At 45.9% G+C, this 23,203-nt stretch overlaps 1 protein-coding gene across 5 annotated transcripts in view; it reads left to right on the top strand.

The window, feature by feature from the left end:
- The window catches only part of LOXL2 (lysyl oxidase like 2), a 97,279-nt gene that overhangs the window by 61,515 nt on the left and 12,561 nt on the right, over nt 1–23,203 (top strand). For all 5 annotated transcript variants that reach the window (XM_073324947.1, XM_073324949.1, XM_073324951.1 and 2 more), the window contains 4 exons: nt 792–1,014; nt 6,473–6,656; nt 14,161–14,312; nt 18,107–18,274. In XM_073324947.1, the coding sequence (XP_073181048.1) occupies nt 792–1,014; nt 6,473–6,656; nt 14,161–14,312; nt 18,107–18,274 (727 nt within the window). The remainder of the gene's footprint in view (nt 1–791; nt 1,015–6,472; nt 6,657–14,160; nt 14,313–18,106; nt 18,275–23,203) is intronic.

Genomic DNA, 23,203 nt, shown 5'->3' with positions numbered 1-23,203 from the left:
CCTTAGGCTCGAGGCTGTTAACGCTGCAGCTCCGAGAAGCGTTGGAGAGCCCTTGCTTTATCTCCAGTTTGCCATCTTCCACCCAGCTAATTTACCGGGATAATAGCTATGTCAAGGGCCACATTTTCACAGGGCCTGCAACAATGCACCAGCTTTGTTTGCACTGCACCAGTTTGCATATGCCAAAAAAAAAAAAAAAATCCCTGCATTTTGTGCAAAGTGTCGATTTATGCATGTGTAGTGTGTGATGCAAGTAGAATTGCACAAGTGTGTCTGCGTCCCTTTGGGTGACTGATCCAGAGAGAGGATAGTCTCCTGCTGCTGTTCCCAGCTCATGGACTTAGTCCTTTCACTCAAGTGGCAGAGGTCTGAACTTCAGACCTGAGATCAGTCCTTGGTGACAAACTAAGCAAAGGGTCATTACACAAGCAAGTGGATCTGTAGTTAGTCAATCTTAACTTCAGTAAACGAATTCTTTTTAAATGTAGCTAAACCAGTGCAACTTCTGAGTGTAAATAAAGCCTGTATCACCCTGCTCTCAGCTTCCCTGTCTGGCTTCGGGAAGCAGATGCAACATGGGAAAGATAGGAAAATTTCTGTACTAATCCATTTTGCTTGAGATTTAGCAGTAGTCTTCAATTAATCCAGGGTTCTTTTAAAGTTCCAGTTGTAATACTTGTCTCAACAACTTCTTGTGACAGGGAGTTCCACAGGCTGGCTGTGCAGAGAATGATTTCCTTTGAGTGGTTTTGAATGATTTCACTAGCTGTCTGATTTCCTTTTTCTTTCAGGATGTTTGCCAGCAAGAGGAAGCAAAATTACTGGGCTTACTCCATGGACTGCACTGGCAACGAAGCTCACATCTCCAGCTGCAAACTGGGCAACCATCTCAGCGTGGATGCCGAGAAGAATATCACCTGTGAAAACGGGATGCCTGCCGTGGTGAGCTGCATCCCTGGGCGTGCCTTTGCTCCCAGCAGCAACAGTGGCTTCCGAAAAGCCTTCAGGCAGGAGGTAAGGAGACCGCTCCAGCCATCCCACTGGAAAGAGCGTTGATTTTACGGGTTTGTGTTCAATTGCATAAATACGATCAACTATCGGACATGTGGAGATTTCAAAGATCAAACTAATTTCATCCAGCTCCAATAACACACATTATTCTGAATGAATGCAGTGTAGTTTACCATTGGAAACATTTTTATCCTTACACAAGACAGGCCCCAATCCTGTAAAGACTCACCCTTGGGCATAGCTTTATCTACTGAGTGGTCCATCCACTTAGTGGAGCTGTTCACAGTGGGTAAAGCTGAAGCATATGAGTACATCTTTGCAGGATCAGGGTTGCACTGTGTTAGGACAAAAATGTTTGTGTGTGACTGTCGATTATTCTGCATTCATTCAGAATAATTTGTGGTGGTGTTAGAGCTGGATGAAATTCGTTTGAGTTTTGAAATCTCCATGAAAAATTTCATCCGTTTCAAATTTCAGCCAAAAATTAAAACAATAAAAAGTGGGGGGAAGAGTTTTGACAACTTTGTCCTTGTTCTTCAACCAACTATAGCACTGTAAGAATGTGTTTGAATTCCTATGCGATTTTGACCAGGAAAAAAAAATTAGTTTTTTGCGGGAGATGTAATTTATTTCCTGTGGTTTAACATTTCTAATAATAATTTATTTATTGGTTATCATTTGAGTTATAATAGTGTTTTGAGACCCCCTCCCCACATCAGGACTGCATTGTGCTAGGTGCTGTACATACACATAATAAGAGAGAACTCCTGCTTCGGGGAGCTGACAATTGAAAGCTCCAGTCTGTAAATTGTTCTGCATAGGTACTCCTCTATTGATTTCAGCCTGGCTCCTCATGGAGCTAGTTGCAAGATCAAAATAGACCAGACAGACAAAGGGTGGGAGAAGACTGGGAACTGAGGCGCAGTGAGACTAATAAGCGTATGTCTACATTGCAATAACTCTGTGTGATCGCAGCTTGTGTAGCTATATCCACGCTAGCTTTAATCTAGCTAGATCAGAACGATGAACTGTGAGAGCACAGGTTCCAACGCAGGCTGTATGAGCCCACCTAGAATCCTGGGTAAATATTTGAACCGCTAGCTCATTATGCCTCCACAAGCTGCGCTCAAACCCTGGGATTGCAGTGCAGGCGTGTCTAAGCCATTTCCCCGATGGCATCAGTGGCAGATGTAGAAATGGAACCCAAACCCGCTGAGTCCCACTCCCAGTGCCTTAAAAACTAAACTACCTGCCTTGCGGTTCTTAATTCCCTTCCCCTCCACCAGCAGAGCTCTCTTTACCGTGAGCGTCCCAGCACATAGATTGGGTTGGGCGTCCATCTTCCAACCTCGCTGCTGTTCTAACTCGGGATGATGGTTGGCTCAGGATGTTGTGGGGTTCGTTTCGCGCCGAAGTTGGCAGGGCAACAAGCAAGTAGGAAGAAAATACATATGTCACAGCTTTGTTTTGAGTTGTTCTGTTGAAGCCAGTTGAACAGTTGCCTGGTTGCTGCTGGGCTTGCTGGTTCGCAGTTATTTAGACTCTTCTGGTTAGTGTCTCACTATAGATCTTGTACATAATCCAACATCTTGGCTATTTGGTATCTTCTACTGACAAATACCGTTGAGTGACAGAAGATCCTAGCACAAGTGCTTGTTTGAATTTTAAGGGGATTTAGTGCTGGGGAAATGTGTCAGCTTGGCCTAGTCAATAGATCACTAAAATGGGTGTCAGGAGACATGGATTCAATTCCCATCTCCGCCGCTGACTTACTGTAACCTTTGGCAGGTTACTTCCCCTCTCTGTGCTTCTGTTCCGCTCCCATGCTTCTTCCATCTTGCTTGTTTAGCTCATAAGGTCTTTAAAGAAGGGAATGTCTTGTACTATGTGTCTGTTCGAGGCCTGCAACACTAAGGCCTTGATCTCAGTTGGGCCATTGACTCTTCACATGCCTGGAGTTATTCACGTGTGTGGTCAAGTGTTTACAGGATCTGGGCCTCAGAGGTGAAAGGCTGTGTAAACCATGACTCTTCTTCTGAGCTGTTCAAATCGCCAATTAATTCTTTAAGCATTCTTGTAGGCTCTGGATGTCCTTGAACTGGGCCTGGCCTGGAGGACTGTGTACATCTCCAGTTTTAAACCCTGGAGGTTCTTTGGTCTCAGGCCTCGCTCAGGTCACTGTTCACTTATTTATGGCTGGCTCTCCAAAGCAGTAACTCATTCTCCACCTGCAACGCCAGCCGCTTCTCTCCCTCCTTGGAAGGTAATGGGCAGAGCTGGAAAAGGTTTTAATCCTCCCAGTGCTGAGTTTAAAAATAAAATTTTAAATCTATCCTGGTCTGGATCTGAACCAGCAAGCCAGCCGTAAAAGACTCATTATCCCATTCCCAGTCTCCTGACTGATTCTGCCTCCTGCATTGCGAGCTCATAGGATGGATTGAAAAATGAGCTGTCATTTTCATGAAAGTGTCATCCCTTTTTCTAATCAAAATTTGAAATTTTGATGAAAAATGTTTGGTGGAATTTTAAAAAACCAAAATATTACCACTGGTTCTACAGCAGGTCAAAAAACTAACCAAGGTACTTTCTGTGCCCTCTATTACCCTAGTATCTGAGCGCCTCACAATCTTTAATATGTTCAGCGTCACAAACACCCAACTTGGTTTTCGTTTAAACTTCAGTGAAAAGTGTCATCAGAACTGTGAAAATGGTTCTGGCAGGGTGCCATCACCACAATATCTGTGCACCTCAAACATTAACAGTTCTTTTCAGAACTCCCCTGTGAGTAGGGAAGAATTATTAATAATTCTCATTTTGCAGATGGGGAAACCGAGGCACAGAGCTGAACTGGCTTACCCAAGGTCACACAGGGAGTCTGTGGCAGAGCCAGGAATAATACCCAGATCTCCTGACTCCCAGTCTAGTGCCTTAACCACAAGACCATTCTTCCCTTTCCTTGGCATTTAACTGTATATGGTAATTCTTCAGTAATAGAAGTTCTATGTAATCATGGCTATGGTGTGATGTCTGTATGCTGACATGCAGTTACAGATTCAAAGCCAAAGGTATTTGACTGACGTTGTGCTGTCTTGCGCAGCTTTAACTGGCTTTTATTCCCCCTTCCGCCCCCCCCCCCCCGGTCAGGATTGCAGACATGTCTTTTGCACTGCATGCTATAATTATACTGGGTGTTACCTTCTGTTGAGTTAAATATTTCTGTGCCCTTAAACCTCAGCAACATAACTGGTTACTGAGATGCTCACCAGACAGTGGTAGAATACCTCCTGGGCTACTGCATGGAACCGATGGTCTGTTTTCATAAGATTGCAGGGACTTGAAGCAAATGTATTCTTGGGGAATTGTGATATTTTTCTCCTTCCGTAAGTGTGAGGCAGGTGCGCTACTGTGGGTTTCTATATTATCATATACTTTAAAATACAGCTCTTCAACTGGGGAATCTCAAAGTACTTTGGAGACTGAATCAATTGAGCCTCGCAACATCCCTGTGAAGTACTGTAGGAAGAGTTTTATAACCTTTTTCTGACCATGAGATTCTTGCATTAATCGTAGTCTGTTTTACACAAGTGACATTTATTAAAGAAACCATTACATCTTCAGACAAACAGGCTTCTACTTAGCTTGAGCTCCAGCTCTGTCTCACCTGATTTCCAGGGATCCCACCCTGTCTGAAACAGCAGAGACCTCTAGTGACTGAATAACATACGGCAAGTAAACATGTAATTACAACTATCTCAAAAGGCACCTTCAGCTTTCTTGTGTGTGATTTAAAAGAAAAAACCATTCTTTTCGGTCGAGATCCTTGGGCAAAACTCCTATCAGCCTCATTGTGGGCAAGATCAGGGCTTATAAGGATTGAAGGATAGACCCAGCCCAGTTCTAAGGTATAATCAGCTGGGATCAGTGTTCTGGGACAGCATGTTACCATGCAACTTGTGAAAAGGCTGCATTTATTCCACTGTTAATAGTTACTTAATCTGTAGCTTTCTGGAAGGGACAATTTCCTCCGCCTTATGGGAAAGCATGGACACAGTGTACTTGGATGATGCAATGGTATTTGGTTTGTTTAACATATTTTTTACAGCTCTTATGAAAGCTGATGTTCACGCTGGGATTTGGGGCCCCAGGTTCTTATCCAAATCGGCTCACTGGACCAAATCCTCCGCTGGTGTAAATTGCTGAAGCTTCATTGACTTCAGTGAAGCAGCACCAGTTTATTGTCTCTTAGTACTGAGTATATCTGAGGAATGTGTTTTTCATTTCATTCTGACTCTCCTTGTGTCTGTCTGCAGCATGCAGGCCAAATCCTGCCTTGATTGGCACAGGAGGGGCCGCTCCCGATGCACCCACTGCCACAGGAATCCTGGCTGCCAGGCCAGGATTCCACAGGCAGGCCCATGCACTGTCTGACTGACATTCTTTGCCGTCCTTCTGGGGAAGGCAGCCATGCCGCCAGGGCTGTCCTGGGGCCGCCAGGGCTGTCCTGGGGCCGCCAGGACAAAGCTGAATCTTAAGTTAAAGATGATGTCATGCGATGAAACTTCCAGGAATACATCCAAACCAAAATTGCCAACCCTACTTCTGGGCAACTGCAACGTGCTCATGCACACGCTGCTGTGGGTGACTAGCAGGCTAGCCGGCTGGGGGAATAGACGCTGGTCCCAACCCTCCGACTCCACCCTCTTGGGGACGTGGTGTGAGGGTTGATCTGTGAGCCACCAGGCCTGTTCCTGTATGTTATAACAGCATCCTGTCTCCCAACTGTTTGTGCCTAGGGTGGTTTGTGCCTATGCCCTCTTTGCTCCCAAACCCATGCACCAGAACAGCAGAGAATAAGATTCTAGCACATCTTCTACTCTACTGTGTTCCCCATCCCTTTGCATGAACTAGGACTATGGAAGGGGAGACCCACATGTGTGCATCGTGAACCGTAGCCATTTCTTGGGACCAGCCCTTTCCTGAGGCATGAAAATATACATTTAAGGGGACTTCTCTCCTCCCTTTCTCTCCCACCATCTCCCTCTTGGAGTAAGTGTAACCGCACAGGGTCTCCTTAAGCCTGGCCGTCCTGGACAGCTGCCTGCTATAGACTGTCCATCTGGAATGGTACCGTTTTTTAGAGGAACTGTAGTGGGACACCAGAGAGAAGCCCTGTTGCAGCGGTTCTGTTATTAGGGGGTCATTCGGCTAGTGCTCTGTATTTTCAGAAGTGACCAGTGATTCCATGTGTCTCAGCTTTTGTGTATGTTGTATGAAAATCAGGTCCCGTTAAGGTTCTCATGTTGGTCATTTCTGGAAGTCTGGGCCCATGCAGTCAAGTTTATAAGCAAGTTGGTAAACAGCATGGCTATAACAAGGCCAAAAGTTTGAATTCTAAATAATTGCTACTTGTGGCAGTTTCGTTCATAAAGAGTGACGTTGCACCTGGGTTTTTGTATTACAGCAGCCGTTGGTCAGGCTGAAAGGCGGGGCCAAGATTGGAGAAGGCAGAGTGGAAGTGCTGAAGAATGGGGGATGGGGAACTGTTTGCGACGATCAATGGAACCTGATTTCAGCCAGTGTGGTCTGCCGAGAGCTGGGTTTCGGGAGCGCCCAGGAGGCTATAACAGGCGCAAGGCTCGGGCAAGGTAATGAGAACGTATCAGACCGTCAGCTTTGACTGCCATCAGAGAACTCCCAAGGGATGTGAAATTAGATGAACAGGAAAGAGAAATTCAGCTAAGTCTTTTGAACTTCAGTAATGTTATGGGCCAGATCCTGAGACCCACAATTCCCATTGAAATCATTAGTATGGGGTTGTTGGAAGTCACTGAGTTGCAGGAAGAGCTGGTCAGAAACTGGAATTTTCATTCTGCAGGAAATAATAATAAAAAAATGTTTTAAATTCCTTCTGAACCAGAACAAAAAGCTGAAACTTCCCACAGAATGAAAATTCATTTAAAAAAAAAAAAAGAAAAAAAAGATTTGGTCAAATAATTGTATTTTGATAAGGTAGAAACATTGTGATGGGATCCGAGTTACCCAGGAAATAATTTTCTGTAGTATCTGGCTACATACATACTCTTGCCCATATGCTCAGGGTTTAGCTGATGGCCATATTTGGGGTCGGGAAGGAATTTTCCTCCAGGGCAGATTGGAAGAGGCCCAGGAGGTTTTTCGCCTTCCTCTGTAGCATGGGGCACGGGTCACTTGCTGGAGGATTCTCTGCTCCTTGAAGTCTTTAAACTACAATTTGAGGACTTCAATAGCACAGATATAGGTGTGAGGTTTTTTGTAGGAGTGGTGGGTAGAAATTCTGTGGCCTGCGTTGTGCAGGAGGTCAGACTAGATGATCATAACGGTCCCTTCTGACCTAAATATCTATGAAAAACAAATTTTTCTTTTGACTTTTTGAACTTTTAATATAATATATACATATTTGTTATATATCTACATATGTCAAATTATTTCATACCATATAAATTGTATTTGTTACCGTTATATAGTATGTATTATAGTTAAGATTTTAATATAATAGCCAAAAGGAAATTTTCTTATTGAAATGAAATGAGAAAAATCAGCATCTATACATTCCCGTAAAATGTTTTGATTTGACAAAACTGACTTTTTGCTGGAAAACCATTCCATGACAAACTTTTCTACCAGCGCTTGTTCCAAGGGCTCAGGAGTCCAGCTGGTTGAATTGGGGAGCGGAATTGCAACTTTTCCCACGTCGCTATTTCAGTGGTAGCTGACATTTTGACTCTTAAAAGTCGTGTTTCAGAAATGTCATTCAGAGTGTCTTTGGATTTGGCCAAGGGTATGGAACAAAATGGTTGAGGACAGACCTTTTGTTGGCTTCGTAGATTCATAAATATTTAGAGATCTGCACAAACATCAAATCCACCCTTACTAGCACAAGTTTGTTCTCTGAGACCCTAGCCACACCACTTTTGAAATAACAGTGGCTACAACTGTGTTCAAACGTGGAGGCGTTCTTTTCTTGCCTTCTCTGTCTCCTTTCCTTATCTGTTTCCTACTAACTTTAAAAAGACATAGGCATGGGAAGCAATTGAAGTTTGATAAGGCTTGCATGTGGGAGAGGTCAGCAGTGATGTATCTTTATATCCAGTTGTGTGAGAAATGAGCCAAATTGATCTGTATGGCCATGGCTGTTTTCATAGATTTAAAGGCCAGAAGGAACCACTATGATCAACTCATCTGACCTCCTACATCATGCACACCAGGGGATATGTCTCAGTAACTTCCTGCACTGGAGGAAAATTATTCTTCCCTGCTATTTAAGTGAGACTATTGAGCCCAATAACTTGTGGTTGAACTAGATAGAGCACATCATTTAGAAAGAGACCCAGTCTTCATTTAACGACTTCTAGTGAGGATGGATTTACCCATTCCCTTGGACAGCTGTTGCAGCCGTTACTTACTCTGGTTGTTAAGAGTTAAAGAATGAAAAATATCTCCTAGAAACTCACAAGGATAAATATCCTGATGCCATTCACTACTAGAGCTTGGCTCCAGCTGCAAAATATGGGTCTGGATCCTAGTTTCAAACACCTTAAAACTCAGATCTGGAGTCTTGGTTCAGTCTGTTGTAACCAGATATGCCAAACCTGCGAGAAAAAAGCAGAAATTGGGCTTGTTTTTGGCTTAATTGGCTTGCGAGTTGCTTGTTGGCTAGTTTTTGGCTTGTTGCTTGTTTGGCTTGTAGCTTGTTGCATGTTGTAGCTTGTTGCTTCTTTTTTTTTTGGTCAGCTCCCAGCAAGGGGGGGCAAGCAGGGGCAAGGGTGGGGGGGAGAGAGAGAGAGTCAGTTGTGCACAGTGGGCCCACCACAGTCCCAGATGGCACGCTGGGGGATCTAGTCACACAGAGTGTTGGGGTTCTTAGGAATTGGCTTGTTTTGGCCTTGTTTTGAAATGGGGTTAGCCTGATTTTCGGCTTATTGTGGAAGTCGGGGTGCTTATTTACCGTGTGAAAATTGGCAACCCTATAGGAGCTATTTGTACAGTCTGGAACCAGATCTGGGTTTGGATTTCCTGCATGTGGGGATGATTGAGATCCCAGGCTTTAGTGACCTCAAAATCCAGAGAAGTATCTCCCAGGCCTGCCTTTATAGTCCCTAGCCCTTGCTCTCCTATGGCTAGCGTCAAATCTAAAGAAATCTACCAGCAAACAAAAGTCACGCTGTAAAACCAAATGAATAATTGAAACTCCTCCAGACTTTTGGTTTGGTGAAGGAAAAGGAAAATTAATTACACGTATGAGAAATGGCCGGAATGTGAAAAGCTTGAAATGTGCCCTTACTGAACAAATTGCCAAGGAGCCGGGTGAAAGGACACAGAGTGTTGCTGATGTGTATTTGACTGTGGGTATAAGGAAGCATTATCTTCATGCATAAAATGCAGCATAGTAGGGGAGAATGTCCTACTCTGTCATACTACACTCACTGAACCTGGAAACTTTTAGCAGTGGCTGTTCATTCCCAGTGAAATTCTTTCCTTTTATTTTAAACACTGAGCACACTGCGTCCCCAGGCTCAATTTACCTTGGCCAAAATTTCTCTCTCGGATCAATAAATCTTGATGAGTCTTCTCTCCAGAAAGTCATCTCTGCTTATTGCAGGAGGATAAGAGCCTGATGTGACTGCATTTCATATGGTGTAACGGGATAGCTCTTAATCCCATATGCCATACAGAGGTGTGACCCCAGCATGGGGAAACGACCCCGAGTAGCTTAGGTCTAGCTAACTTGAGTAACAGCAATGAAGCCGCGGCAGCATGGGCTGTGCAAACCCATCTGGAATCCTGGCTCTTTGCTCGGACGACTGGCCCGTGCTGCAATTGTTACTCCAGCGAGCTAGATCAAAGCTCGCTCAGGTACGTCTACACATGCTGCAGCCACACCTCTGATTGCAGTGTAAACATGCCCTGTGACATACGGGAGGTCAGACTAGATGATCTGGTGGTCCCTTCTGGCCTTAAACTCGATGAATTCTCAACCTCACTAAACAAGCCAAACGTAGCCCCATTTTACAGATGGGGGAACTAGGAGACCAATTAAATAACTCTCCCAGGGTGTCTGTTGAAGAGCTGGGAATCGAACCTCAATCTCCTGAGTCCCAGGCCAGTGCCTTAATTACATGTCCATCAAACCGTTCTAACTCTGAGTGCTCCCCATCCCCAAAAGCCTAGGAGAAAACATGTATCTATAGTACCCAGAAAAGTATTGTATATAGTAGAATGGTATATGGGCGTCCAATCCTGTACCTCTTGCTCACACAAGTAGTTCCTTCAAACTTAATGGGACCGCTTGCATGAATCAGATTTATAGGATCACCTCCTATGCAACTATACAAAGTCACTTCTTTACCCAGAAGAAATGTAGCCCTATTTTTCCGTTTTATCAGCAACTTTCAGCACAGACTGTCCTGCAACACGGAAACGTTCCAGTGCAAGGGGGTTGGTCTTTGACATGCAGAGTCAGCAAAGAGACTTAACAGAGAAGGACAAAACTTGCAGGGGTGAGGTGAATCAAAGAGCTAGGTCCCTGTTCCTTTTCCCCACCTCTTTTCTCTCTCTCCGATGATTGTTTTTCCTGTATGTATTTATTTATTTAAGATTTTTCTATGGGGACAGAAACTTAGGACCCAATCCATCCGGCAATCCTGGGCAAGGTCTAAACCATCCAGGTTCCCTGATATGTGTGAGAGAGGGCCAAATTATTGCGTCCGTGTCAAACCCATCTGGAATCCCACCCTCTCCAGTGGTCGAGCACAAGAAGGATTTTAATATGAGAGAGAAACCAGAACAGGCAGAGACATGTTCTCTTTGGCTTCCATTGTTAGTCTCCTTTTTGTGTAAAGCCTTCCATCGGCTTCTGCAGAAGCCGGGGCCGGACTATTGGCTTCTGTGAGAGCTGTAGGCAGGCTAGGAACGTAGGGTCACAGAATTTTCGGAGCTCAAGATAGAAGTGCCTTTTGGATTATCTCGTCTGTATGGTGGTCTAGTGCTTCATGCAGTCTAGCTGATATAACATTAAGTGCATTCCCTTCCCTGGACCTCATACTAACTACACCCTGTGGGAAGGGGTTTGGAAGTGCAGCACGCACAAACGATGTCCTTATACCATCTGACGTATGTGAAACGTCTCATTCCAATAAAAATATTACAAGGGGAGGTGGGGGGGGGAGGGCTTGCAGTTTCCATTATAATTAGGATCTTACTGGAGAGCTCTGTTTTCTGTGTGTTCTGCTCAGTGCACGTGTTAATTCCAGAGTCCCACCTGGAGGTATTGCAACATGCACCGAAAAAGGGTTTTTCTGTTGGACAAAATGCGCGCACACACGCCCCCCCCCCTTCGCTTCTTCCAATCTACAGTGTTGGTCAAAGGCTTCAGAAACCTTGGGGACATGGGAGTTGGCTTGAGTGGGGAGCAATGAATGGTGGGAAAAATTCAGTCAAATGGGGGATCTTACTGAGAGCTGTGTGAAATATTTGCATTAAGCCCCTCCAGTCCGAAACTCTCCACAGACTCCAGAATGGGTGCGATTGTTGGCAAGATCAAACTGTGCCACCTTCTTGAGCTATTTGACAGAGGGCAGAACACTTGTGTCAATTTCACCTTCTGCAGATGTGGATTACAAGGATTTTAATGAGATAAAGAAGTAACAACCGGCACAAACACATTTCCCCATTTACTTCCATTGTTGTTTTCCTTTTTAAACAAATATAATCCTCTGCCCTCTTGAAACAGCAAAATACAGAGTTATGAGCATCGGGGAAGAGAACTATCGGGATGTCAAGTCAGGTGATTTAATTGGGCCTTTCCATCTTTTGTCCCTGTGATTGCTCTGAGGAGAAGAGAGGAGCAGCGAATAGAAAAATGCTTCTGGATTCTGCTGCTGAACCCCTTTTTTCTGGTCTCTGTCATGACTCAGCAGAAGTCTGAACTGGTGGCAAGTCCTCCAGGTGGATGGGTGAACCACAGAGATTTATGCACATCTGAGCCAAAGGTGTTCCCACCTCTTCTTTCTGTCTAGCAGTTAAATTTAGTAGAAGGGTGGGTGTAGGAGCTTTCCAAGAAAGCATCCCCACCACTGTTGGTAAACTAGTTACCCACCTCTGCGTTCCTTAGTCAGCCCTTTCCTTTGAGGGTCAGCTTAAAAGGAACAGCTATGGAGATGGGTAAGCTTATTCTTTAATGAGGCCCAAACAAGGATGGTTTTGTGGTTAAGGCATTGGCCCGTGACTCAGAAGATCTGTAGTTCCCAGCTTCCTGCCACAGACTCTCTGGGTGACCTTGGGCAAGTCCTTTAATTGCTCTGTTTCTCAATTCTCAAGCTGTAGGATGAGGATGATGGTCATGCCTTTGTCTGGTCCTTGAAGATTACAAATTCTTCAGGGCAGGGACTTCTTCTTACTGGTTATATGCAGAGCTTAATGGGGCCCTGATTTGAGTTGGGTCCTTCGGGTACTACTGTAATAAAACCAGCAACGGGGAATAAGAAATCAACTGTGGCGGTCGACAGTGGTGACACAAGCATCGCCATTCTCCCCCTCGTTTGCCCACTTGCTATTACGTGCTCACAGGACATCTTCGGTTTTTCCAAGGTCATGCTTACAAGTGGACCAGCCTGGTGCCTATTGCTGTGTGCTATAAGTATATTTTTAAAAAAGTGATGACTTTTGGAGTGCTTGCCATTTCCGACATCTGCTCCTCTTAACATCCACCTCAAAGGATAAGGGCTGACTAAAGAGGTGGGGGAAAGTAACTTATGTTTAGTAACAGTGGGTGGACTCCTTCTTCTTTCTTGGAAACCTCGTCTGTGGGTAATGCCTTCCCCCACTAGCGCCCTCCAGCTAAAGCTGACTGCTAGCCAGTAAAGAGCATCTGGAACACCTTTGGGTCAGATGTGCATAGCCGTCTGTGGGCTACACTGAAATGATTCATCTGTAGAACATGCCACCTGCCAGTTTGGCTTCTGCTGAGTTGAGAGAGAGGATGACTCCATAGTAAAGTTCAGAAGATTTGTCTTTTCTCTCTCTCCTCATAGACAATCACAGGAATTAGAGATCTGTCAAGAGACCAGGTTGAGACCTAATATGTGGGGCAGATTATCCCACATCATCTTCTGCGGAGTTCTGACACCTGTTGGCAATGACTATCAGACAGGGGATACCGAACTGCAGGGATCTCAGGTCTGATCCAGTATGACAAGTCTTAGGAGTGGGAAAAGACCTACTGGATTATCTGATGCCTTCCACCAAGAGCAGGGGAAAGCCTCTATCCCTGACCAGCTATTGAACCCAGGTCCTGGATATGAGAGTAACCAACATGTAACCACGAGGGAGTATTGTGTGTTCATCCTTTTCTGCTGTCTCTTGCTCAAGAATGATGTGGCATTACTTGGTGCAAGATGCAGCTCTGTGCAGTCATTTGTCATGCTAGGAACCACACTGTTTCAAGTGTCATTGGATCAACTATTGATTACCTGTGGGTATTTTAGTATTCTCTGCAGGTCAAGTAGAAGAGAAATTTGAACATACACCTATCCTCAGGCCTAGACAATACAGTGACTCCTGCTATAAAATGCCTAGAGAGTTTTCAAATGATAACAATCGAAGACCACACCTTCTTACAATCCTTGTTAATGTCGGTGCTCTTGGAATCTTGGACTGCACACCTGTATTTGAGATTACTTGTTTGGCTGGAGTTTTATAAGGATCTGCATACTTTGTTTTCTTGCCCTGGCACATGTATATATGTCCCCATTTAAAATGTCAGGGCTTGATCGACTACAGGTTCCTGTCCGATAAAACCAGCCAAAAAACTGGGTCATTTTGAAAATTTTCTCCAGCTGAAGTGTGTAAATTACAGATGAGTGGAAACTTGGCTTTTCCTTTATTTCTGGCACATTTGAAAATCTTAGACTGCTGGAAATAATTTCTTAACATTAAAAACAAGCAGCAAGATGACATTAGCAGAAATCAACTGAAGTCCTTTCGGGCTGGTGTGTTGAATGCTGGATTTCATTGTTGATCATCTGCAATAATATAAACTTTTGCTGATTTCAGCTTCCCTCTCCTTGGGGGGCTGGCGGGGAAATGACCACCCTGTATTTCTTTCTCTTAAAGGAATGGGTCCCATTCACCTAAATGAAATAGACTGTACAGGGTTTGAAAAATCCATCACAGACTGCAAGTTCAACACAGAGTCACTCAGTTGTAACCATGAAGAAGATGCTGCTGTAAGGTGCAACGTTCCAGCCATGGGTTTCCAGAATCAGGTGAGAAGTCAAATTATGTGGATGTAACAAGAATACAATGTGGTGTGTGTGTGTGTCTCTGTCTGTCTGTCTGTCTCTCTCTCTCTCTCTCTCTCTCTTCCCCCCACCCCCTCCTTATATGGCCTTCTTCACTATAGTACCCGAGTACCTATTATGATCTCAAAGTGTTTGTGGGAATAGTCACCCAAAGGAAGTGGTGGAAGCCCCATCACTTGAGACATAAAACTAGGCCAGACAAAAAAACTATGAAATGCACAGTTGGGCATAACCCTGTGTTGACAATGAGAAGGACACGGGGTAATGATTTCAAAAGTGCCTAAGTCCCATTTTCAATAGTGACTTAGGGCCAGATTTTAAAGGTATTTAGGCACCTAACGATGCATCTAGGTACAAAGTAGCCTATCCAGCTTTGCAACAGATTTAAGTCAAGCATAGCTAAAATTATTATTGCTTAAATATTAGCCCCATCTCCCTTGACTTCTGCTAGCACAACACACATGACCCTCAGTTAAGCTGTTGATGGGAAAGGAGTTTTTAAAGACTCTAACCTGGGCTACCCACTGTCATTTAGTCTAGTGATTTGTGGAGGCGGGATAGATCTTTAATGTTCCAATCAGCGTGCACAGGATGTAATCCACCTTTTATGTCCCCCTATCTTTGTTCAAGGCCTACGTCCTAAAACAACGGTCGTGTCAAACTAGGCTGGAGGCTAGGAGAGGAAATGTAGAATAAGTTTTGCTGAGAAATACTAACACATGGCATGGATGTCTCAAAGGAAAACAAAAAGCGTCCTGTGACTTTAACGAGCTGCCATGTGTCAGAGATTACGCAGTTAAGATTGAAGCCATTTCCTCAAGATGATAACTGTATTTAACGTTTCTGAAAGACAAAATACTGGAACTACTTGTGACTTTGAAGCTGCAATCAAACAGCTTTCGGAAGAGGGACCAAATGGTTTTCCGGGGGCTGTGTTTTTTTCCAGTCCCGAAAAATATCCTGGGGAAATAACTGGTTCTGGCAATTGTGCTTTCTAAAGAAAATCCTGCAACGGACGTGCTGTGTCTCAGAGTGAGCCTTGTGTGTCTCATTCTGGCATTGCACCTGCTCAGGAGGAACGTTCTGCTGCTTTGTGTCGGTGTCAAATGAGCCAAGGGTGAAATTAACCTCTCAGCAATGGGCCCAGCGCGAGGTTTGTGGGCCACTTAAGTCCCACTTTAACCTTCGAAATAGGGCTTAAGTGGTGCCTGTGTTGGCTCTCTGCGTAGTGGGGCATCTCACCCCCCACGTGAGCAAGTGAGATTTTTCTCAAGGAAGACCAAAAGGGAGCTAGAGCAGCGAACAGTCACACTGATTTCACAGGGCAGACATCCAGGGTTGAGGTTTTGCATCTGGGTCGACCTTGCGCTAACTACCTTTAAACTCCATCAGGATATGAGGATGTTCCATACTGAAAGGAAGGATGGTTGATTGGCTAATGTCCTTAATTAGGGTTGCATTCTCAGCTGTAATATAACTGTCCTGGGTGACCCTGCACAGGTCACCTAGAGCCAGATTTTTAAAGCAGCCTCTAATTTTGTGTGTCTCTGGGTTTTTTTGATTGCCCAACTTTATACACCTGGGGCCTGATTTCCCTTGATGGAAGCTGCTGGTGCTCGGTACCGCTAAAAATCAGAGACTGTGTCTAAAGCTGAGCAGCCAAAGACTGAGGGACATAGAGATCATTTCCGATACATGGGCATACATACCATCTCCCTGTCTTCGTTTCCCCATCTATAAAAGGAGGATAAGAACGCACCTCTCCCTCAGGGGGAGGCACTCAGATACCATGGTGATGGGCAGCACAGAAATGCCTCAGGCATAAACCACCAGTTGCATTTACAATCAAAGTGCTGTCACACACGGGTTGTGTTCCCCTTCCTTCTCCCACTGCACAGCAGTGACACTGTTGTGTGGGTTTGTCCTGGGACCCCCAACTCTCATTAGAAGTTAAGATGTGTGTGGGACTAGGTTACTTCTGCTTACTAATCCAGTGTGCTGTGGATTATTTTCTGTTCTACAAAGGAAAAAGCCAAGACTGGGAGGGTATGAATCGGGGCTTGGTCCATCTGGAAGTAGCATGTGGGCTCTTGCAGAGGTTCATACTAACCACTGGTACTCTGCCACAGCCCTTCAAACACTGACTCGGGATCTCTCTTGCCAGTAAGAACAAAGATCGTGTCAGAATCATTTGGCTAAACTCTTGTTCCATGAATTTTGACATCTGTATTATGTTAGACCAGAGAGCAAAATATGTTTTGAGCAGCAGAACAATAATTCCCCAAATGCTGTGCTTCCTAACTTCTGCTGGGCTGCCCCTTGGTGATATTAAAGTCCTACGCTTAATGCCATTGAGTATTCCCTGTGGGTGAAACTCATCCCTGTGCAGAGTCTGCACAAAGCCCATGCTGTACTCAAGCCCTATCCTGAAGATTTCATCAGCATAGAAGTGGTGCATAGGTTTTGGGCATGTCCTTTATTTCTTATTTGTATGATAGCAGTGCCTATTATATTGTGCTAGCCACGAGAGAATCACATAGGAAGAGACTGTTTCTGCCCTGAAGAGCTTACTGTCTAAATGGACGAGAGAATGGGTGGGAAGGGAAACGCAAATAATAATAAGGTCATGGAAAGATGTGTGAAGATTTGCCAAGCTGAGTTTATTAATGGTTCCATATTGATAAGTTAGAGGGCCTGCTAGGGTTTAGAAGACAGGGAGGGGTCTGGTGTTCTGCGTTGTATTCTCAGCAGTGCTTCTGACTTGCAGTGTGACCTTGGCCAATCGCTTCCGTTCTCCATGCCTCAGTTTCTCCATCTCTAAAAAGGGGATAATGAGACTGCCTTCCACCTTTTCGGAAAGGGCTTTGAGATCCAGGCCTGCAAAATGCTCTAAAAGTGCAAGGAGCTGTCTTATTTATAATTATTTTGTGACCTCTCTGCTCAGTGCTTAATAAATATTAATAATTCCAGCATGTCCTGCAGTTTGTGTAGGCCCCTGCTTAGCATGATGAGACCTTATTTATTATTTCCATTATAGCAGTGCCTAAAGTCCCCAGACTTAGTCCCCATTGTGCTAGGTGCTGTATAAACACCTAGTGAGAGACTGGCTCTGCTAAGAGGCGCTTACTGTCCAATCTAATACCACAAGACAGTAGTAACTGTTAACTTGAGTTTGAAAGGGATAGAAAACTTCCTGTTTCAGGGCTAGAACTGACCTTAGAGAAAACTTTCCCTGGGGAGCCTGTTACCCTAAAACTGTCTACTACCCAGTGTCTTGCACCTACTTCAGTCGGGAGCAGCCACTGTCAGAGTACTGGACTAGATGGGTCTGATCCAAACGGGTAAAGCCTGTGTCCCTAAGGGCTGGAGAAGGACATATTATCATCCCCACTTTACAGCTGCAGAACTGAATTGACTTGCCCAAGGTCACACGCGGAGTCGGTGGCAGAACCAGGAATTGAACCTGATCTCCTGAGTCCCAGTCCAGTGCCTTAACCCTAGGATCACAGCGAGGCTAGAAGGATCTGAATTTTCCCTCCCCAGCTGCTGTAGCTTCATTGCAAACAATTCCACATGCCACCAGCTGGGATGGTCCTTTTATAAATCACTCACTCAGATGCGAGCGGAGAATGTGTTTTGCTGCCCACATCTGCGAGCCTGTGTCTGTTCAGATGTGGAACTAGGTCATTGGGAAATTCCTGGCAGACGCTTTCAGAGAACTGAAGAGGCTATTTCTCTCTTCCCTTGATAATCTGCAGCTGCGTCTGAGCGGCGGCCGTAACCCCTACGAGGGCCGGGTCGAAGTCCTCGTGCAGCGCAATGGCACTCTGAAGTGGGGGACTGTCTGCAGCCAGAACTGGAGCACCGTGGAAGCCATGGTGGTGTGTCGCCAGCTCGGCCTCGGCTTCGCCAGCCACGCCTTTCAGGTACGTCGCCTCTCTGTGGCGTGGGCTCTGGGCAGAGAGGAGCGAGGGGACCTTTTGCCCCCAGCCCTGTGTTGATCCACAGAGCAGGTACCGCACAGGCAGCCTCTGGGCACGCTGCCCTGCCGGCGTACCTCAACCCTGGGCGAGCAGGAGCACCCGTGAGGTGCGTGACAGTTCAGTCTGCAGGGCTCAATCTATCCTTGGCCTCCCTGCTGAGCCTGCCAGCAGTGATGGAGGGAAGGGGGTTAACCGCCAGGCTGTGGGGAGCCTCCCTGTTCCACACACAACCCCCGAGCGTCAATCACATGGTAATGGTTTTGCTCGCCAGTGCAGAGATTCCCTGGAGCCATCCAGCCCCTTAGCTCCCAGCAGTGTGTCCCATGGGCCTGCCACGTACGCCCTTCAGCCGACGAGACAGGACTATACTTCCAGCAGCACGAAGGCTTCCGGGGGGGTGCAGTGGTTGGGAGCAGCCCAAGGGAGTTTGTTTAAATCCCAAGGGGAACTCTTTGATCTCGATGACCCCTTTACTCTGGGCTGACACCAGTTATGCTCTGCAAGTAGGTTCCTACCTCTCTCTCTCACTGTCCGAAACAAATGCACAAGCTCCTTGAATGCCCTCTGCAGGAATGCCCACAGCCTCCATCCCACGGTGAGTCCAGAATGATCTGGTCTAGCCTTGGGTGCAGCATGCACTACAAAGTACATCATGGCTGATAGGTATAGGACAGGGCTGCCACCATAGTGGGCACCAGAGCAGCCATATCACTTGCCCTAGGGCAGAAATGGCAGGGCTGCCAAGGAAAACAAACCTTTTGGAAACTTGCATCTCAGGGCTGCAGTTCCTAACTCCTTTTCTGCTGGTTTCTGTGGCACATCTGGGGCAATGTTGTGACAACTTCCATCGTAAGGGACGCCCCCCCCCACAGCACTTTGGCTGACAGAGACTATCTATAGGATTGTTTTCTCTGCCCTGCACTTCTAGGCTAGAATGTGGCAGCAGCTTAGCAGGACACAGGAACGTTGCAGAACAGCTTAAGACAGGGAGCAGAGAGTTACCAAACGATCCAAACGAAATGGCAGTAGGAGACTAGGGAGGCAGAATGCAATCCCTATAAAGGAAGCCAGCCAGGCAGGACAGCTAGTGAATGGGGCAGCAACGGAGGCCTGTCCCAAGAAAGACCCTTGTCCAGAGCTGAGGCAAACATGTCAAGCTTTTCAGGGAAGGGGACTGTCTCGCTGTGGTATGCGATGTGCCTAGCACAATCTTGCTTCACCCTAATAACACAGTACAAAATAATGCCAGCTGCCTTCCTGGGCTTGTTTAATGTGGGTAAAGAGTGAGGCCTTCAAATAACTAATAGCTCCTGAATCCTGCCGGGGACTGGGTAGCTCGCTCTGAAGATAGGCGAGACTCTAGGCAAAACCTGAGTGCCGCTCTGTGGTAGGTGAGTTATTGTCTCTGTGTAATAAACGACTCCATCTGGGATCTCCATGGAGAATGTTAAATATTAGGCCCAGTGAACATGGCAGACTCTAGACAGCATTATCATAGAGCAACCAACAGGGCTAGAGATGGAGCATATAGGTCCTTGGAAGACCATTGAGATTAAACAGCTGTCATCTAAGCGGGAGGCGCAGACAACCCACCTTCCGGCAGAGAGGGTTCCAGGGCCCCGGGCAATCCAAACGTTGTAATTCCTATACAAAAGCTTTTGAGGGAGCCGGCCAAAGCTGCACAATGCTCCTATGTTAATGTAGCCAGAGACCCTCCAAAGAAGCTTCTTCCCCACCAGGCTCCAGCCTCCCCTTACCTGGCAGCAGTTCTACTGGATCGGGAGGCCTTAACTGCACTCCCTTAGGATCCAGTTCCTCCTTCAGGGGCTTGCCCATGCAGCCACTTCTTCCCCGGTGTCTTCAGGAATCCACTTGATAGGCCGACTACCCTCTCCCATCCCATTTCTCCAGCCAGCCAGCCTGCCCCTTTGTGCTTTGAGGGGAAGGCTGAGTTGCTGTTCCCCACCTTTGGTATGTTGAGGCTGCCCAGGTTATTCCACCAGCACAACTTTGGGGTGAGTGGCCTAGTGGAGATGCCACTAACCTCGTGGCCTTTGGGCTCTTCTAGTTCGTCATGCCCTAAACTAGTGACCTGTAGGCTGCCTCCAGGCAATGATTTCCCACCGCTGTAGGCCTTCAGGTTGATGGTGACCCTCCCTCCACCATGTCCTAGCACTGGTCAGAAGGGCCTAATTCTTCAGGGATTGGGGTGGGGGCATAGTGCTGTCATTTCTCTCATGCAGGGCTTTGAATTCACAGCTAGTTTAGCAATCCACCTTCACAAGCCGCTGCTTTGGCTCTTTGAGTTTATTTTCTTGTGCAGCTGCCAAGCTAGCGTACAAGAGCCCAGGGCGGCTGCATCCATCGAACACCGCCCTTCCCAGTCTCCCGGCTCTATTGACGCGGCACCAATAGGCTGTCTTGAAACGAGATATTTTCCTTTAGCAGGGGCCGCGGGTATTTAGAATAGAAAAGACCCTTATGTGGGACCAGGGTGCATTATACACATGAACATAAAGCAACACTGTGGGGAACAGGGGTTAGCTGTGTGTGCAGAGGGCATTGCTAACAGGGTTAATGAGACAGTGTGTTGCAACAGCAGCCATGGTACAGACCATTCCTTCTCTACCTGAAATGCATTCCCAGCTTTGACACTTTCACATAGATCAGCATAAGGTGATTTTTTTACTTCACCCCTTGCAGCTGCAACCAATGTTGGGTTCTTAGCCAGGAGGAAGAAGTCTTGGGACTACTAGACAGGGCAAGGGACAGTGGGGAATAATCCTGCATTGGTCCACCAGGGAAACTGTCTATATTTACAATTAATTTGGAATTTGGAGTTCATGTGGATACAATTAATCCACTATACTCAGTTCCCCCTTTAGCTGCAGATCTCCAAGCAGTCCCCACACGGAATTACAGTAGAAAGATCAGGGCCCCACAGTGCTGTACATACCCCTAGTAAGAGACAGTCCCCGGCCCTGAAGAACTTACAGTTTTAATAGGAAAGACGGGTAAAAGCAGGGGAAGAGGGAATGTTATCTCCATTTTACAGGAGGGGAGCTAAGACAGAGAGAGAGACAGATTGTCCAAGGTCAAACAGGAAGTTGATGGCAGAGCCAGAAACTGAATCTAGATCTTTTGAGATCCAGATGAGGGGCTATAGGTGTTAGACCATCCTGTCTCTTAAACCACTAAGTCTCGTAACGGCCCTGTGAGGTTGTTAAATATAACAATCTCGGTTTTACATAAGCTGAGCACAGAAAGGCTAAGTGGCTTGCCTGTAGTTGCACAGAGGCAGAGCTGGGAATAGGTGGAGGGCTGAGATCTTCCGAGCTGTTCAGGGGATTTAATAACACATCTTCCATTAATTTTAAATCCTGTGAACCGCTTTGAAAATCTCAGCTCAGGACTCCTGGGTCCTAGATTCCAGCTCTAACCAGTAGAGATACTCCTGTTCTTGTCTAGCTCTCAGCAGACAGTACTTCACAATTTCTGGGTACAGCATGTTACCCTTTCAGACTATGCCACTGAACCATTTGCTACCCTTGGGGAGTTGAGGACTTGAGGACCTGGCCCTAAAATCATGTCAGAGGCCTTTAACGCGTTTGTTTCCGATAGGAAAACGTTTGCTTCAAAACATTCCTTCCTGTTTATCTTCTGGGTTTTCCTATTTTCTGGCTGACACCATCTCTGCCTTGCACCAGGCCAGTCTGGCTGTTAATTCTCTATCTCTGGTGTTAGTCATGCAACAGCATTCTGGTCTCATGCTGGAGCATCCTGCTGGCCCTCCCTGATGCACAGATGTTGCAAGGCAGACATGATTTATTTGCCAGGCACCCATCCTAACGTGGCAGTGTATCTGCCCATCCCAACAGCCCGAGAGGATGAATTCATAAACTGGCTGGGTGGAGATGTGGATGTAGAGTTGGACTACAGCAAAGTGGAATTTAAACATATCCAAAAACAAGGAGAGATATTTTTAACCATGTTTAACCGTGACCCATGCTCAGCACAAAGGACGCTCATGATTCCTGGGTTCTACTCCCAGCTCTGGGAGGGAAGTGTTGTCTCCTGCCTTAGAGCAGGGGACTGGGAGTCAGATCCCCCGATTTCTATTCTCTGCAACTCAGTGGCAAGTCATTTAACCTCACTTAAATTGTGCCTCCATTTCCCTGTCTATACAGTGCAGATAATACCTCGCAGGCAGTTGTGAAGATTAACTAGTTAAAAGTCTATACAGTGCTTTTTGTAGATCCAAAGGGCTTAGTATTATCATAAGATAGACATCTGATTGTCTCGGATACCCCCGCGGCTTCAGTACAGCCACAAAAGGCAGGATGTGCCATTTTCTAAAATATCTATTGGCAACAATTCCAGCTCATTTTATATAGATTGCTAAACTTTGCTCTATCTAAATTGCACGGCTTGAAGCCCAAGGGAGTTAGTTAAGGATGGTGTGGTACAACACCCATGTCACGAGGGCTGACTGCATACCTATGTGTACAAATATATACACTTGCTACAGAGTTCAGTTGACTTAAGACAGTACAAAATCCCAGCAGCAAGTCAAACAATGAAATCATGTACCCTTGTCAGGGCAACTCGCTGATAACCTGTTAATGAAGATCCCAATCTCTGACCGGGTAGAAAAGCCCAAGCAGGCCTCCTAATATAGGAATCAACGTGATAATACATTTACAGATAAAGCTATGGCACCAGAATGTCTGTGAATATTGTTATATATATTTTGCTACTATTTCCTCCTTTTTAAAATGGGCCGGGGGGACTTTTTTTTTTTTTTTTTTAAGTTTTCCTCCTGCTAAATGGACACACATTCTCTTTTCACTCCATGTACAGTAACTTATGTTT

Source organism: Lepidochelys kempii, chromosome 26, assembly GCF_965140265.1.
Source record: "Lepidochelys kempii isolate rLepKem1 chromosome 26, rLepKem1.hap2, whole genome shotgun sequence".
NCBI classification, from domain to species: Eukaryota; Metazoa; Chordata; order Testudines; family Cheloniidae; genus Lepidochelys; species Lepidochelys kempii.
This window is presented reverse-complemented; position numbering and strand designations above follow the sequence as displayed.